General features: G+C 41.1%; 1 protein-coding gene across 1 annotated transcript in view; it reads right to left on the minus strand.

Moving 5' to 3' along the window:
* Positions 1-251: 251 nt before the first annotated feature.
* LOC135710952 (protein bunched, class 2/F/G isoform) overlaps positions 252-19570 on the minus strand; it is a 606346-nt gene continuing 587027 nt past the window's right edge. Inside the window, exon 6 of the mRNA XM_065233679.1 lies at positions 252-3273. Coding sequence (XP_065089751.1) covers positions 2524-3273 — 750 coding nt within the window. The 3' untranslated portion in view covers positions 252-2523. The remainder of the gene's footprint in view (positions 3274-19570) is intronic.

The following is a 19570-nucleotide window of genomic DNA, read 5'->3' on the forward strand; positions in this document are numbered from 1 at the left end:
CTCAACTTATCTTACCTCTCACTCCTATCTCGAAAACAGAATCAACTGACACACGCGCTTTGCTACACTCAACACAAAATACGAATACACACCAGACGCATGCTCGTTCCCTATTCATCCTTTTTCTTCCCGTTTTACTAAACTTAAACTGAATTATTACCTTCCCACCTTTTGCCTAGTGTACTTGTTTCCTTTGCCTATTTGTGTTAAAACTATTGTCCTCCTGCTCTCATTTTTTCCTCAATCTCGCGCTCTCTCTCCCTAACTCCCTCCCTCCCACTTACACCTTCGTTCACGGTTGATTTGCTTTAAATAGAAAGATTACACATTCCCAGCCATGTGATTTATGTAAGTGGTATAGTAGTGTGTTTGTGTAGTTGGTTTGTTTGTTTGTTTGTTTGTTTGTTGCTGCTGCTGTTTGTAGTAGTTTGTTTTCTATTTCTTTGCTTTTTTGTTGCTGTAGTGGTAAGATTTTGCAGAAGTAATTTCGGTAGTATGTAGTAGTAGTTTATAGTAATAGTTGTAGTTTATCGATTGCTGTTGTTTGGGAGTAGCCTCACCCTAGCCTAGCTACGCTACTGCCACCGGTATGCTCATTCCATGGAATCAGTCCATCTCTTCTCTCTTGCGGGCAACGGTAACGATCACGAGATCGGCATTGATGACGTCACTATGCCTTGAACACCGAACCGATCAAGCTGGGACGCCTCAGTAGGCTCTGACTCTTGAGGATGATGGTGTGATGCGTAATGGATTTTGTAAATATGCGAATAAATTGTATGTTGGACTATATTGTGAAAATAGGGTAATGTGAATGAGGGATGAACGAATGTGCTGTGTTTGTGGACCCCCAACCGAGTGTCCGTAATAGTTTTGCTCGCAAGAGAGCAGAGATGGTCCGGTTCCATGAAATGAGCGTACTGGTGGCAGTAGTGTAGCAAGGATAGGGTAATGTTACTCCCAAACAGCTGTTGCTATTGACAAAAAAGCGTTCTACTTATTTTGTTTTATTTTGCAGTATACTGTTTTGTTATTTGCGTATAATTTATCTCTTTGCGGTGTGTTTGTGTATGAGTGAGTGTTTTTTTTTATTATTTTACGGGTCTGCCTGTTGCTTTTGTGTGTGTCTATATGTGAGTGTTTATTTATATTTCCATCATCTCTGTGCATTATATAATTATTGTATTTCTGTAGTAGTTGAGCTATTTGTTTTCCACATTTCGCATTACTATTATAGTGTTTCACTGTAACCTGGATTGATAAAGAAGCGGATTGTTGCTGTTCTATTGTAGTTCTTAGTTCATCAATGCATTCTTTTGTTAGGGCTATTGAGGGGTGTCTTGCTCCTACCAGCCAATACAATTGATTTAGAATTAAATAATTTAACTTAACAAATAATAAAATTTCGCTAGTATTTTTCATTCTCTTCCTTCGGGGAAACGAAGGCCGGAAAAGGCTGTCATTTTTACTTAATGTTCATGCAGTTTTTTTTTTATGTTTCAGTTTTGCTTTATTAACCTTCCGTTACTGATAGTAGTTACTCATTCGTCGTTTTGGTTGCACACTTTACTAAATGGTAGTCTTGCACATGGATTTGATACTTTTTTTTATTACTTTTACTTACTGTTTACACCTTACTTGCTACAGTAAAATATAGTTACTTTAAAAAGTTTGGGATTTTTCGGGGGACAGTGCGGATATCTACGCTGCGCGCGACAGAAAGAAAATGTACAACTGATTGATACTGGAAGTTTCTATTATTTTGTTTTCTGTTGCATCTTTGTGAATTTAGTAGTCGGTGGCAGGTGGTGGTGCGGATTTGATTGAGTTCTCAGAACGGAAAACAAACAATAATTTATTTCTAGCTATGTGTTATAAAATCGCAGTGAGATCGTTTGTCCGAAGCCTACTACGAATACGAGAGATGACATTTGTACTTGATTTGTTTTCCGATTTGCAGAAAGTAAATTGGCTGCTGAATTTTTTTGATTTTGGACGAGAAATCTTTCCTTAGCTTGTATCGTGACTGTGGGAAAATGTTTTGAAATGCCCGGAAAACCATTCTTATTTTCGAATCCAAGTTTTAAATTTTGAAATCTGCAACCTAAGCCTCATAGTCACCGAAAAGCCTGAACACTTTGAATTCTTTGTTTACAACCTGTCATCACACTCGAGTTCCATCACATGGCAACCGGCGCCAGCGTCGGTGCAGCGACGGAAACCATCACCGCCTACTGCTGATCCACCCGACGGGAGCTGTTTCCACTTTGCTCCCGGAGGTCTATGACTACTACGACCAGACGGCACAGAATATGAACATCTCAGAGGGACCTCAACGGTCGCAGCCTCAGCAGTAGCAGCACCTTCCTTTCTTCCTGGCTGTCCTTCGCATCTATCCTTGCAATCAGAATCACAAATATTATCACGACATCGATTAGCTAGCTTTACGAATAAAAAAGGAAACAGATCATCGGCATGATCCGGATCAACATTTCAACTATCCTGTAGCGACCGGCCATCCTGTCACATGTAGTGCGTGCTCGTATCCGGGCTGGGACTGGCGGATAAGGACATTGGCGTATTGCTGCCACCGAGCGAGGACCCCGAGGAGGCATTCGGAACCGACGAGGATAACCCGCTCTGCTGAGTCTGTTGATGCTGCCGCTGCTGTACCGACGCTGTCGATTGCCGGTAGTGATGATTATGATTATGAATTCCACTTACTGCTAGATGGTTTCCACCGTTAGAAGAACCCAACCCACTCCGACTTCCACTCGACCCGACCACACTTCCATTCCCGTAGGGATTGCTTCGATAATTGTTGTTATTACAACTAGAACTGCTACTTATAGTTCCATTATTATTATTATAATTGTTATTACTACTACTACTACTTATGTTAATACCACTAGTGGATGATTTAGATGTTTTGTTACCTGTCAGGGATCGCAGGATTTCTTTCAGCTTGTCAGACTTGGGTTTGCTGCTGCTGTTGCTGCTGCTGCCGCTGGTGCTGTTGCCACCGGTGCTGGATGAACCGTTTCCACCACCCAGTGCCGACAGACTGTTGACTATCGCCCGGTTGCCCAGACTGACACCACCGCTGAGCGAGTGACTCATCGCTACCGATCCGCCTACTCCTCCTCGCAGGTGGCTGTTGAGATTGCTCATGGACGACGACGTGGACGACGCACCCGACTGGTACTGGGCCGGGACGTCCCGTACCGTTTTGTTCGGTGGGGCCTTAACGTACGTTCGGGGGATCTCCGATTGCTGTGGGGGGAGAGAGAGAGTGAGGTAGATTTTTAGCTAGATAATAGTACCTTTAACTTTTGAGACGATGAAGGTTGAAGGAAGTCCTAACGAGCGAACGAATTTCAGAATCGAACCTGTCCAATTTCCATGTAACTTGGCACAATGTTTTTTTTGGTAGTTGGCTTAATTGTTCAGGCTCACTTGCAGTAGTTTTACGGAGTCGAAATTCAGTTTTGTTTAACAAATTGACTTAATACTAAAATTAGTAAAGCGAAGGCCGATTAATGGACGTAAAAAGGAAACAAAAAATATACACTTTGTGAAAACCAAAAATGGAACATGTAACGAAATTATGAAATATTTTGAACGTTAATAACTCAGCTGCTCCTGGATCAATTTCAATAATTTTATCACTAATCGATCAGAAATATTTCCACGCATCGATAGCAATGCTTTGTAAGTGATAACCATTGCCCAAAAGCGTCGAAATAACTAACAAATCCCTCAATTACGTACATGCATTTGCTGATCCCCCAACACAGTCTTCAGAGAATCGTTTCTAGACGAAACATGTCGATGTAGCATTGCTGCTTCCCCAACACTGTCATCAGAGAGTCGTTAGTAGACGAAACAAGTCGAAGTGGCATTCGCCTTCGATCTTCGGGCGTGTGCGAATAGGGAGAATGCAATTGCGTATCATTTTGCACACTCATCGCCATATTCAGAACCACACGCCCCCAACGACCACATAAAATGCTCTCCAGAGTTGTAATCTTGTAACCAAACTTGGAAGCAGGGGTGCAAGTGATTTTGATCGATTCTCTTCATCGACTTTCTGTTTTGTTGATAACACGACGGCAAACACATTCATTGGTACGTTTGTTGTTCTGGATGACAGAAGAGCATAGCAGAAACAGTGCGAAATTGGTTAGTGAAGCCATGGTCATCAAAAGAGAAAATCGATGAATAGAATTGACTTTCACCCCTCTGCTTCTAAGCCCCTTAATTCAGTCATCGTCATAGCAATGAAAACTAGCATCGCACCGCTTTTGGTTCTTGGGTTACACTTGCTGGCAGCAATTTTGATGTTCGACATTTTTGAAGGACCACCAAAAACATGAAATTACACTATTTTCTAGCGATGCCTAAAAGTCCATTTATTTGATTAACGATTAATCGTAGAGATTTTTTCCAGCTATTCGATTGAATATTTATTTAATTTTCAATTATTCGAGCGTGTAACCGACATCCCTTCTTATTTCTACTCGCTTGATTTAGCGCAGTAGAGAAGACATGAAGCGAAACAGGATCATAAATTCGCCTAAAAATGTGTTAAGCGTTTTTTTTCTGCTAAAGGCTAAGATTTACCAACTTGCGAAGGAGTTTAACAAGAAAAACTTAAAATGGGAGGAGCTTTATCTTGGTGGACACAGAAATTCTGCGGCCTCCCAACGGTCACAGACGCCCTTTCCAGCAGCACACGGTCCTAGACTCTTGCGAGTGCCCAATTATTGAACCGAAGAATATGGGATTGTCCGGTCCGATTTGCTGATCCAGCTGCCTACACGTCATCATCATTTTCCAAAGGCTTTAAGCCCGTAAGCTCATCGGCCAAGATTTCCCAAAAGAGTTAAACTTCTGAACATGTCACAACTAAAATTCATATCAAAAATTTATTTTCATGGCAATCATAATCATGCTAAAGAGTGTAAACAGAGAGAACCCCGCTCAAATTACTATTCCTACACAAAACACAAGTTCCTGCTGCAGTTAACAAAAAGCATTTATTAAAGACCACGTAGTCCTACGTCACCATTGCGTACAACCCCGTAGGGCCCTTGTAGTTTTTCTCGGTGTTTGGACAAATACTAAAGCTACCGGGTGTCACTGATTTTTTTTTCAAATTTCTGGCATTTGAAAAAACCTCGAGAGCTTGACCATTTTTTGACATTTTAGGCTTGGAAAACATTCAAGATCTCGAAGTAAAATAGCCAGAATATTGGGTCTTGAACTTCCAGAAACTTTGACGAAACCTCTGACAATTTGTGATAGGTCTATGACATTTTTTAGATAAAAAAAAAATCAAAATTGGACAATTGGATTTTTAATGAATCACAAATTTGTTACCAAATCAAGCTGTGAATTGGTGTGAATTTTTAAAGTCAATTTCTTTTCTCTCAACATTGGTTGTAGAAATGTGACTTTAGTGACTAAATGTTTAGGAATAGTGACCTTAGTGACTTTTTGATGAAAAAAGTGACTTTTTAGTGACTAACTTGAAAATAGTGACCAAGTCACTAAATAGTGACCTGCTACCAGCCCTGCGCTTAGCAATGACCAGTGTGATATGGATGAAACGTCCATCATTCCTAATTATCGTGCAGCTTTCGAATTTACTAGAGGAAAATATGCATGGAAGATTGTGGAATTTGCACCCGGACAGCGGTCATGAATTTTGTTTTCATTATTTTTGATTCCCATTTGCAACCGGTCGGGATGACCTCGATCGCGCGTGATCTGTTGCTCGGTTTGGTGGCATGGTTGGATAAGTGTGATGAGTTAAGATTTTGTTCATGTTGAAGCATGATTCGTTTTGAGGGCGAAAATAAATGTCACGATTTGCGATCAATGTAGACTTGGAACTTGACCGATTAGATTTTGATGTGATATCGTGTGTGTGTATGCACGATCACAATCATAAGGGCCGTTATGGCAAGCTGAAAGATGTCACGGTAGGTCAGGTGGACTTATAGGACTGATTTTGATCATTTAGATTGGCCCTGGTAAATCGTTGATACACGCAAAACGAATTTCTGTTACATCCAATGTAAGATTGGATTTATTACAACCTATGTATATGTTTCATACAACAAAAGTAATGGCAGTTCTTGCAATGGACTGCAGCGTACATGCATGTTTTTCCAGAATGCGCATTTTCTAATCTAATCTAACACCAACACAGCCAGTTCATGAAAGCATCCTGGAAAATGATAGATATACCTCCATCCTTTTTCTTGTCTATTTGGTATATTTTGTACATCAGAGATGCGCAAAATATATCTAAACGGCCAGGCCTACTGTGCAGCATTTAAGGGGCAAGATGATTCAGACACAGCAAGCTTGTTTAAATCAAAGATTTTAACACGATGCTTCTGAATCCAATAAATGGATGAAACGTGAACATACTGTATGTTCCGTTGTTATAAATGATTGGTCGCTCGGAGCATCTAATCTAAAAAAGTTAAATGATGCTCCATTTTCCTCGAGTGGTTGGGAAATGAGCACTAGCTCCCTATATGGCTTATGGTTATAGCGCCATTCCTCGATTTCTGAAAAGAAAAAAAAATTGAATGAAAGGCCGTATGAGTAAGAAAAAGGAGGAAGGAACCCTAGTTCTATCTTCCCTTGTGTAAAAACTAAAAAAAACGGGTCTCTAATCAATCTACAGGAAAAGTTCGCTTAAACTCACAATGACTCGCGAACTTTTCCTTTTGTGTGCTTCATAAAACCTCACAAAATTTTCCAACGCCTAACACGAACAGGTGAGAGCTAGATTTCAGTCCTGCTGCACTACTGGCACTTCCAATACTTCTCCGGGTTATTTCGAAGCTAGTTCAAAAATTCTTCAGGCAAATCATGATCATAAAAATGGAACTTTAAGGTACAAAACATCAAACGTCTAAAACCAGAAAAAAGCCGAATGAATCAATAGGCAAATCTACGTTGGAACTTGGCCATACCCACTCGTTCCCAACCTTTGACAATAGCGCACTCGACATTTCATTTCTCATCAAAATACAGCACGCAAGCGGCTCTTCGAAATGATGTCTAAGACAAAGTTGCAGAAACCGAAACAGGTGAATATATAAACAGGAACGATCGCATCAAACGAACGATGGTTTGCCCGTGAAGCAAAAAATTGGAAGACTGTTGCAGCTCCTAGTTCAAGCTCAACACTTCAAACCATTCCATCGGGTATTCAAAGAAACTCTTGCACAATCCACCTCCAATCCAATCAGAATCATCGGGCCAACTTGCCAATCGCCTAATAACAGTTCTAACGAAAAGGATGCTGATAAAAAACACTTTGAAATGCACTTGCTTTGCACTAAAGTTCTTTTCAATAACTATGTTATCGAGTGGCACATTGTTTCGGGCTAAAATGCGATGAAAAAAAAAATCAATGGCAGATAAAAGCAAGCAAAATTGGTCGCCAGAAGGCCAACGAGCTCCTTAAATCAAAGAAAAATTACGATCAAGTTCCCGTTCAACTTGCTGTCACTAGATTTCGATCCCAGCGGTGATCTTACCGACGTCGACAACAACTGCTCTTGAGAAGGATTTTATATGTTATTCAGATCAATACATTAGCGTTAGCGACAGTGTTGCTGCGGTATACTTCGGATACTAGTGACACTCACGTCTCTTTTGAAATTCTTAGCCAGACTGCGATCAGGAATAATGCTAGGAAATTAACATTATTTCCATTGTCTAAACAAGAATACCAAAAGCATGACTGTCACTATTCCCGGCCACGCCGTAACTAGAAATAGGAAAGGAAATGTTGATGTAGTACCTACTCAACGAGAGGCCACCGAATTAGTGACACCCTCATAAGTACTACGGAGTTGGAGTATTGGGTACGGTATTAGGTCAGGATACGCCTCAACCAGGCAATACAACCAAAAGCATATGATTTTTTTTTTTGAGGAATTTAATAATAAACTCATGATCTTATGAACAGTAAGCAAACGCAGCAGCCGCTAAGCTAGCCGAGTTCCAAAATTTGTTTTCTTAGTACTGTATTAGCGAAGACTACAAATCAAGATGACTGGCAGCTGTTCCCCTCTCCCATACAAATGTCAAACGTCACTGATAACAGCGCCTCTGACAATCAAAGGTGGAACTTTGAAGCACAAGTGTTAGTGAGACTGCTCATTAACAGTGACTGTGTGTGTGACCTAATGTCACCGAAACGAATAATCATAACACGGTACTCGTAGTTGTTTTTGTTTTCCTCTACAAAATTACACGGCAATTTGTATCCTAATCACATCAAGCCGGGGGTCTTCCAACTCCAAACCGAAAAACTTGTCATAGTGGATCAAGTACAGGATTGTATCTCGGGTCGATACCTAGTATATGTGACTTTTACTTGTGTACGATGAACCGAAATATGGTTTACTTTGCCTGTTGGAAGAAATCAATTATATAGAATTGGCGGCTTCCTCCTCCGTTGAGCGAACTACCGTCATTCGAAAGCTGCTGAAAATTAAAGGATTCAATAAGAAGAATGATCCGATACCTACATCACGATCCAACGGAAGGCGTAGCAGGATCTAATGTTGGAGAAAATGAAAATGAAAGATTGAAGGACTACAATCCCAAACGGTACGTATTGATGAAGAAAATATTTCCATTTTAGATGTTGTCAGAACATGAAACCACTGGATAGTGATCCTCTGTATGCTTCAACAATGCTTGGAATCGACCAACCTCTTCCAGAGATAACAACAGTGTCGGATTGGCCAGTGACATTCAAATGTTCAGCGAGTACTAGGCCAAGTTGCCGAGCGTCACAACTTAACTCTCCCCTTTTTGGCCAGGTGCCAAAGCCATGCGGAACGGGCATGAATTTTACTAATGCACCATACGAATGCCCAAAAATGCATTACTAAAAGGCTTAGGAAAGTGGAAGATAATTCTGAGATAGCAAATTAATGATCGAGGAAGTTCCCACCATCATTGTGAATGGCATCATAGTCATAGTTTAAATTTTCAAAACAAATTTACTTACGCATCTGCTCAATTTCAGCTGGATTTTTAACTCGTTGTCAGCATAAAGCAAAAAAAGAAACGTTTCACTTTTTACGACAATCATAACAAAACCAATAATTGACAGTTAATTATGTCTACCTGTGTGTGTTAATGCACTCGTGAATTAACACACACCATCATACATAGGTTCCACTTTTGCTCAGAAGAAGCGTTGCCGTTACTGTCTCCTGATTTTTGGCAGAGTTGCCAGTCTTCTTGATTTGTAGTCTTCGTTATTAGTGAAATTTATATGGAACATCACGTGGAGCAGTTACGAACTAAATAAATAAAAAGAAAGGATCTCACCCGAATAACCCTTGAAGCTCCCGAATACAGTTCAGAAAATGAATCTTGATTAAGGAAAACGTCATTTTTGCTGAGATTTCAGTGAAACTTATTTTGCCGAGATTTGCACAGCCGAACTCGGTAGAAAAAACTAAGTGTGGAGAATTTTACTTTTCCCAGATATCTATAAGGTTAATCACAGAAGTTCCAGGGTCATACTGGTGAGTTTGCCGAATTTTTCATACAATCGACTCATCTCTCAGACCCAGAAACAGAATTGTACTTATCATCGATAGGTGAGTTGATATAAGTTTATTTGCAGTGTTCTATTGAAATCCAACGGGAATGTAGTCTCAAAACATTTAATCAATCAACTCGGAAAGTGGATGACCATTTCTGGAATAGTTTTCGACGGTTTAAGATGAAAACCTGCTCGGCAAGTTCTCTGAGTCACAGTAAACATAATTCATCCTTTCCAGATTTCAGTTAGGACATTCTAATGAATTCCACGGTTAATTGATGTGAGTTAATGGATGTAATCAAACCCTTTGCTGCCAAGCTTTTCATATTCCCCCGCTATGTAGATGAATTCCAAGGTTCTGCATGTTTAGCCGTACTTAGTGTACCTATACGAACCAGGTCACCATGACTAAAAATAGTCGAGTACTGCAACGTCATTCAACTACTTTACACATAAAAGAGCCATCTGCTCTGGTATCAGAGGCTCTGGAAGGGGAGCTTTTTCTAGCTACTGCAAAGAACATACAAAAGGAAGAATATTCCCCAAGAGGGTGCTTTTGTTCTGGTCGTGCTGGGGCGCATAGCAACCACTATAGGTAGACTGTGGAAAAATGCATGCAATGCACCGCTCTGATAGTCCGTTGGCACTTGCTACAAGGCAACTAAGCGGACGACTGTCGACGACGGTGGATGGCTTTTGAAAAATATCCTTGGCGCGGAATATGAAAGCCATCGCCAGGGCATGGCATCCAACGTCGAGGAGGAAGGACGACGATGACACCCCAGTTGGTATTCTAGCTGGAGCACAGCGAGAATGTGTGGTGCGCATGGAAATTGTGCACTTGTGTGTGCTTAAGGGAAAAATCTAGGTCAGTGCAGGTGATTTATTTTCCCCACTGACAGGCGATTGTGGAGAAGCCCTACAATTCTATGTCCCTATGTGGTAGGGTATCCCCGATGGGACATAGCGTAATCTCGGTGCTCGGCCAAAGGATGTAAATGTGTGTCTATTTTTCATGCGATTTGAAACTAGGTGATCACGCGAGATTGAGGTAATGTCTATCTGTCAAAGTTTATGGAACGAATTGACCTGGAATGCAGTCGGGGTAGAGAATTGTTTAAGCTCACTGTGTCACTGCCTCCGAAAAGGGAATCAAAATTAATAAAAAATTCAAATGAACGAATAAGGCCTGGTTACTTATGCTATAAACTAGGTCTGGCGAAGACACATCGTAGTCACCCCTCGATTGCCACCCCTCGGTGTCAAGTTAGTAAACAAAGCAAATCAGTGCATGAGCTGTGTATGACTCTCTTGTAACAACAGTACCTAATTGTTCGTTTTTTAGATTTTCGTAAGCAGTTGAAATGCGTTGCAACTACACCTTTTTCATCAGGCTATGTTGTGCACATTTTGAATCGGTTGATATGGAAGTGAAACAAAATGTTGTACACCGGAAGTCCCAATTGAATTACCTTGATATTCAATTTTTTTTCAAAGGTGATCAATTCATTCATCTCATACCGTATCAAAAACATGCAGAAGTTGAAAATTAAGATAAGACGATTCAATAGCGAATCTATGATGATGTATGTAAGATTTTTCCAGTTGATAATTTGGTTTGTTTTGATTAGATAAGTGATACGAACGAAACAGTAAAAAATCCTGATGTTGAACATCGTTTCTCAACCGACAGCAATAAAACGCAATACTCGTTTTTGGGAGAATATAATTTTCCTGTAAGATGCAGGCCATTTGAGATCAGTATTTGTGCTAATTGGATTTCATAATGGCACATTAATTAAGGAAGTATAAGCTGGATTTCAGTTTAGATTGTAATTTTAGCTGGTAAGACTTACGTTTCGTTCCTTTAGTATACAACCCCGGCTGGGAATCAAGTGGGATCTTGACATGATTATTGTACTGCCGGTAATCGCAAGTCAGTCCCACCTGATTTTTTTTATAAATTTTGAGTTAGCATCATTATTCAGTTTATCTTTCTATGGTTTTTGAGATGTGCTATTTTGAAAAAAAAAAGTGGTTTGTTCAAGAAAAATGAAAAACAATACCAAGTCAAATTGTCCCACAGCGAAAAGTAGCCGCAAGTCAGTCCCATTAGAAAAAAAAACATATGTTAGAAATGTTTCAAATCGCATCATGAGATTTGTCTCAAGACAGATTTTGTCCATTTCCCCTAGGGTATCTGGAACATGTCCGGATGTGGCCAATATAGTTCTTACGATACTCAGTTTGACAGCCAATGAATATGGCTTTGAATTCTCATGTGATTTGATGTATCGCTTGATGGATTTTGATTTAAAAAGGATTTACCACTTCCCCGGGAATACCCGGAACATGTCCGGGTGTGACCAACATGGTTCTGGTCACTCATCATGACTCTTATTGATCTTGGCACGTTTATGAAAAGCTCTGGTCTGATGAAGATCCATACTCACCGGAATAAGTTCCGGCCATTGCTCTGGAACCAGAAACATTCAATAATGTTCTATGAGAACTTGGTATCTTTCTACTGTTCAATACTGTGCTAAACTAATGCAGCAGCGTCATGGAATTGGGACTGACTTGCGGTTATTTTTCTCATTGACGTTAAATGTAATCGCAAGGCCATTAAATAAAAATGCGTATACAGGGTGTCTACTCAATCCAAGGAATCAAATTACCTGAGTTTTCCAGGTTTTTTCAGGTCGGATGAAAAAAATTCCAGGTGCATACAAATTATACACATTATTATTTTATCTATTTATCCATCTGGAATCCCTTTTATGTACTTATTGATTTATGTTATTTTCGATTCTTCAAACTTGGGCGTTGGTACTTAAAAGTACCAGCGCCCAAGTTTGAAGAACAGACAGACAGAATAAATCATGGTTTCACATGTCTACAATCTCTTAAGGGGCTGTCCATAAACTACGTAGACAGTTTAGGGGGGGGGGGTGGGTTGGTTGACAATTATCCACGGCCTATACAAATTTTAAAAATTTTGTATGGACAATTGTCTACGCAGGGGGAGGGGGGGGGGTTTCAACAATACCAAAAAAACCTGTCTACGTAGTTTATGAACAGGCCCTAAGGTCCGTTTAGACTATCTGATTTTGACCGCCGCCATAATGAAAAATCTGCTCAAATTTACTTTCGACACACTTTGTCGAACAGGGGGGTTTTGCTGGTGTTCACACTGCTTGCACATGTCGAAAGAACTGTCAATTTAGATTTCAAAACAAAATTGTATCAGGAATCAAAAGTAAATACTTCCATCATGAATTACCGGAAAATTGCTCTAGTTTCGGCAGACGTATTTGCTTTTATTATTTTAAATAAAATAAGAAGGAGAAGGTGAACTTTGTGGAGTAGGAAATGGTTGCTCAGGAGAAACACCGGCAGGGATCTGGCTCATCTTGTCCTTCAAGAGCTGCGATATGAAGATGAAAATTGATTTCAAAATTTCGCCAGGATGTCGATACCAACTTTAGACAAGCTAGTGGGAAAAGTTCTCACTAGATCTACATGATTCCTTGAGTTCTGAAAATTTCTGTTAACAACGAAATTCTATAAGGTCTTCAAACCTTTTGACGTCCCTGAAGTTTTGTTTCTGTTCTCCGGTAAAATTTCTTTAAAAATCAACAATCTTTCCTGATGATCTGCAAATTTCTCGGTAGTTCTACGGATTTCTTTGATGTTCTGTGTGTTTTTTCAGAAGTTCTGCAAATTTTCCTAAGAATCTACAAAGTTTCTGAATCCCTGAAGATTTAAGATCCTTGAAGATCGACAATTATCTCTGATGTTCACAAAATTTCTAATAATCTACAAACTTCTCGAAAGTTCCGCAATTTTTTCTTCAGATTTTCATGATTCAATGAATATCTGCAAATATCTCTGAACATCTATACAATTTTCTAAAGAATTAAAAGATTATCTAGAAATTTTTGAGCTTTCCGGAAGTTTTAGGAAGTATTCTGAAGTTTTTCTAATTTTTCTCAAGCTGTGCAAATATCTCTTAAGATCAGCGAACATACCTGAAGTTCTGTGAATGTCTCTCAAAATCGAAGAACCGCAGTAAAATTCTGAAAATTTATTTAAACATCTGCTAATTTTTGAGTAGATTAACGATCTACCCTCTGAACTTTTCTGAAGTTCCTAAAATTTATTTCAAATTCTGTAATGTTTTCTAAAGTACATTATTTCTGCTCTAAGGATCTACGAACTGCCCTGAAGTTCAATAAATTTCACAGTAGATCTCCGAAATTTTCTAAAGTTCTTTAAATTTCTTTGTGGATTCTTGATCTAAAGATCGGCGAACTTTCCCGAAGATCTGTTAGTTTTGCTGAAGTTTTGCAAATTTTTCTAAAAACGTACGAACTTTCTGACGTTCTACAGAGTTCTTTTAAGGTCTACAGACTTCTCTGAAGTTCTTTAGATCTATCTATTTCCGACTTCCATGGAGTTCTGCAAAATATTGTACTTTTGTACTTCGCTGCGATTTGTTTTTGGAATTGAGGTGCTTTTCTGACATTTAACGAATTTTTCTGAAGATCTCACAAATTGTGTGAAACTTTCTGTCAAATTCCTGCAAATATCTTTAAAGTTCTGTAAAGTTGTATTAAGCTCCGTAGCTCTATTCCCAAAATCTACATAAAAAAAAACTTGAGGCTCAATAAATTTCTCAGTAGATCTGCAAACTTCTCTGATGTTTTGTAAATTCCTCTCGGGTTACCCTGAAGATTTGAAAATTTCCTTGAAGATTACCTAAAGTTGTCAAAATTTATCTGAAAATATTTAAGTATTTTCCTTGAAGTTTTAAATGTCTCTCTCAGAATCTACAAATTTTCCTGAAATCGAGTAAATTTTTTTTTAAATTGCTTCCCTGAAGTTCCTTGGAGTTCTGCAATTTTTACTGAAGATCCAATAACATTTCTGTGATTTTTTCAGAAGTCCTGTAATTTTTTCAAAGTTCTGTAGCTTTGTTCTGAAGATCTACGAACTTTTCTGATGTTGAATAATGTTTCGAGGATCTCCAAACTTCTGTGAAATACTTTATATTTTACTGTAGATTCTTGGACTTGTCTCAAGTTATGCGAATTTCCCTGAAGATTTGCAAAATTTCGCTTATAGTTTTACAAATTGATTTGAAATTATTTTTGCTTGCTTGAAGTTTTGAAAATTTCTTTGAACATTGATCTGAAGATCTACGACCTCTCCTGTGATTTTGTTTTTATGAATTTCTATTAATTACTTTTAATTTTTTTGTAGTTCTGTTCTCAAGATCTACGAACTACCCTGAAACTCAACACATTTCTCAGTAGATCTCCGACCCTCTCTGAAGCTCAAAAAAAAATTCTATGTAGGCTCTCAGACCTGCTGTCTGGCATGCTTATTCTTATACAATGCATGCTTCGTATGCTTCCTTTTGACGGTTGCCAGTCTCTCTTCTTCGACTGTTTCCTTTTTACGACGATTTTTTTTTTTTTTTTTTTCCTTTGGTTTGTTTTTTCCGTCGATCTTGTTTTCCGTGCTGAGCACCAATGCTACCGACGTGCCAGGAAGGCAGCTCCCACACCTTGACCCTACCTATCGACCCATCAACTCATGAACCGGGGACCAACGGCTTTACTTCCCACCCGAAGGAAGGCGTGATCAGAGATGTTATGCCTCAGAACATCCCGGCGGCGCCGACTGGGATTGAACCCAGGCCTTCTGGGGTGAGAGGTAATCACGCTTACCACTACACCACCGGCGCCGTTAATTTTTTACGACGATTTTGATCCTCCACACACAAATCAGCGAAGAGCGAGCGTGACAAGACTCTCTTAATGAACTTGTCTCGTTCGCACACGTTGTCTTAGCTGTCAGATGCTTGTCAAGTTCAGTGCCCTTAAGAAACGTTTCGACAAACTGAACGAAAAACTTCTTTTGAATTACGAATGAAGTGATAATTGGAAAATTTCCTGAGTGGAACCAAAATTCCCTGAATATTCCAGGTTTTTCCAGAAAAAGTAAAATTCCCTGTAAATTCTCGGTTTTCCAGGTTTTTCCAGGTAGTAGACACCCTGGTATAATATATATTATGTCACGCTCTAATGGGGGGGGGGGGTCTAAGATTTTGTGACAAGCAATGCATTAGGTTTAGGAAAAACGTCACGATAGGGGAGGAGGGGATAATTTTTTGCTCGATTTAGCGTGACATAATTAATGCATGGGCCCTAAGTGTCAAATCAGAAAACTTGTAAAATCTTTGAACGCCGTTTACTCATTTCCAGTTTTTTTTACAGATGGGACTGACTTGCGATTATGGGCAGTGTAGTCTTAATACTAATTGAGTTTAGCGTTTGTTGTTGTTATCTCTTTACCTATGTATGACTTTATCGATTAGCTTTCATAGGGTAAGATTTATCCTCTCGTTACCTTTTGCAATGCAATTTACGGCAATATCCTACATAGTTAAGTATATTAATAGTAGTTTCGAGGAAACAATGAAGTTTAAGTTTCTCACCGACTGTAGTGTCGAATAGAATGGCAACACTCTTGCAAAGCTGGTGCTATTCTTGTGGGCAACCTAATTATAACGAATATCAATTAAGTTACAGTTAAGAGATTTCAGCTTACCGGCTCAAATAATTTCACGGTAAGTTTTAATATTTAGCAATAAGGTTCACTAATGTAAGATTAATTTACGTTCAAAATTCCATTCGTGTGGCCTTTCTGCCTATGTTTTCATCATCTTCCTACTCACCCCGGTGTCAGATCGGTACCTCTCACTCCGCTGTCAAACCCACTGCAGAGATGTTCTGGCACACGTAGGCATCCAACGGTAGGTGCGCTCAAGCCAGTACAACCAACGCTCCTTCCAGGGTACGACAAACTCTCCTTCGAACCGGACGTCTAGAACTTTCCCCTTCGGTCAACAATTACGGGGCATATTGCAATCAGCGATGACTACAATATCGCCCACGGCGATCGGTTTTGTATGACAAAACCACTTGGTTCGGCGAGTGATTTCTTGAAGGTAGTCCAACACCCAACGCCTTCAATATTGGTTTGCTAAAATCTGCGACGTACATCAATTCTGCCTGAGGGCTGCACGTTATCATCGAGGCTCGTGATCGGTTTTGAACGATGAACGGATGAACGAGCACGGAAGTGATTCGGGATCAACACTGGAGCCAAATCCTCATCTATCGGCACGTAAGTTAGCGGACGCGAGTTGACGGTGTTCTCCACTTCGGTTAGCTGACTGCGGAGTACCGGTTATGACCATGCATCAGAACCCTAGTCTTAACCACTTCAAACTATGGAACAACGAATGGAAGATTAGGAATCACATAGATGAAGACTAACTAACTCATTTCTTCCTTGTTTCAAAGCCAGTCTTGTCACTATCAACAAGGCATAAAAAGTAACAAGGACTAAGATGTGTTCCTTGGATTACTGAAAAATCCTGTTCCCCTAGTTTGAAGAAGTCAGGACTACGAATCGGTGGTAGATCTTGCATCCCATTATGTACCACGAAAAGGTGATCTACCCTCGTTACGGGGCGCGGAGTACTTCATCGGACGGCCTCTTCCACGGTCAAACAAGCATCAAGTTGTTCTTGACGGTGCGAATCAATCGCTCCCAGCTACCACCCATGTGTGGCGACAGAGGTTAGTTGAACTCTAATTTGATTCCAGAGCTCGTGAACTCTCTCATCGGTTCATGTTGGTTTACTGTTTCGTTGGCTTGCTTCAGTTTCCAATTTGCCCCGATGAAGTTCGTACCACGGTCACTGTTAACTATTGGGGAGGCACACGTCGTGAAATGAAGACCTGGACTATGCTCGTGGAGGACCAACGCGCCCTTGGTGTTTTCGAACGGAAGGTGTTGCGTAACATCAACGGTGGAGTGCAGATAGATAACGAAACGTGGATGAGGCGAACGAACCATGAATTGAACCAGCTGCTGGGAGAACCATCCATCGTCCACATTGCAAAAATTGGGCGACTACGGTGGGCTGGGCACGTCGTTAGAATGCCGCACGACGACCCAGTGAAAATGGTTCTAGAAAGCGACCCAACAGGAACAAGAAGAAGAGGCGCGCAGCGGGCAAGGTGGATCGACCAAGTAGAAGACGACCTGCGGACCCTTCGCAGACTACGAGGCTGGCGAAGTGTGGCCATGGATCGAGTAGAGTGGAGACGACTTCTTCGGACAGCAGAGGACAACAAGGCCTTAGCCTGATTGGTAAGGTAAGTACGCCGTGAAATGAACGTACGGATCGCTATGATGCAGGAGCTTGTACTGAGCGAATGTACAACTTCAATGTGGATTGCCCGCACTGTCAGACAGGTGACTAGCCTTGTCCACCGCTTCTCAACTCTCCTTCCGACGACAACTTCAACCGGCCTGAAAAAGTCAACTCCGACATGCGTAAATGGCCGTGAAAAGGCAGCGAGGCGAACTGGTTGAAGATCGGCCATGTACGGTGGGCTGGGTGCTATGTGATGGTTCTTGCCCTACTGGCAATACATCCGTACTCGCGCTCGTAACAGGCGCGTATTTCATTGATAACGGTTTCGTGGTTTTAGTGTTGGTATTTGTGGTGGTAGTATGCTACGATTGGTGGTGGTGTGGTGGTTTCGATCGAGAATGATTGGCTGCTTCGCATCATCGGTGGCGTAGTTCGTCCAACCATGGCGTTAACTGGTATAGCGAGCTGTTTTTTGGGACAGTATTTGTGGAAGAATCGGAACGTCGGGGTACGTTTTTTGTTGCACGAGTCGTATCAGCGAACTCTCGGTGATCAGCAAGTCGTTTGCTGTAGGTGGTGCCGTGCAAATCGGTCTCCTGGTGTGCTTTAGGCGACAGTTATTCGCTATATTCATCGGAACGAGTGCTGCAACCTTAACCAGCCTCTTCCAGCTTGAGTAGTTGCTAACACTGATGACGGGTTCCGATGGTGCGTGATGAGCCAGAAAGGAAGGGGGAAGTTCGTTCTCCGTAGATCCACTATGTTGGCGATGGCGGCCAATCTTCTTCAGCGCGCCAGAGAAAGTCTGCTCCTTTGAACCAAGAAGATGACATATATGGTAGGCAACTCCACTTTGTAGCGTCATCGCCGCAGTTCAGCTTGCTCGGGATTCACCGTCATTCATGTGCTTCTGAAATCTCTACAATCTCACTGATCCTGTGACCAACGTATTGGTTATAGCGGCGATGGTCCAGCATAGGACGTCTCGGGAATCTGACCAGTACACCTTCCTGCAGATCTGGATGGACAGCGATCCTTCGACAGCGCAAGCCAAGTGGGCGCCAAGGACTGCAGCTGCTAGTTCCATTCTTGGGATCGACGTAAACTTAAACCGCGACTCTTGTTTTAGCGGCAACGATGGAGCAAATTATCGTTCCGGACGAAACGCAGATAGGAAACGACGGCCTTACCATTTTCGCTGGCTTCCACAATCGTGTGGAGTTGGATATCGTCGGCTTCCTCCGTGGGGTATTTGGAGTTGTAGCATCGAGGGATTTGACATCTGTTCAACCCTTGGTAGAATTTGCAACCATGTGTTCCATTTCTCGTATGAATTGTCGTCGATTTCATCGTCTCACTGCACACCGGACCGCCAGATTAGGTAGAGCAGGATCTTCAGGAACGATATAAAGTGGGAGATCAAGCCGAGCGGATCGAAAATGGTCTTTAGGACACGCAGCACTTCTCGCTTCGTCGGACATCATTAGCCACCTAGCAGATCCGGGTCGTAGCGGTTCCATCCCGCTTTGTAGGTGAATACGTCGTTGTTCGTGTTCCACCACATGCCTAACACCTGCTCAGTGGCCAGCTCCTGAGATAAGTCGAGACATTTTTCGTCGGTTTCTGCCAACTGGATGACTTACTCTTCGGTATCCACACTGACGAGCATATCATATACGGAATGTGGCTTCGTGATAGCTTCGCAGGCAGCTGGATTTTTGTTCGCGAATCGT

Source organism: Ochlerotatus camptorhynchus, unplaced genomic scaffold (genome assembly GCF_037179485.1).
Source record: "Ochlerotatus camptorhynchus isolate MF236.1 unplaced genomic scaffold, CSIRO-AGI_Acam_v1.1 ptg000408l, whole genome shotgun sequence".
NCBI lineage: Eukaryota > Metazoa > Arthropoda > Insecta > Diptera > Culicidae > Ochlerotatus > Ochlerotatus camptorhynchus.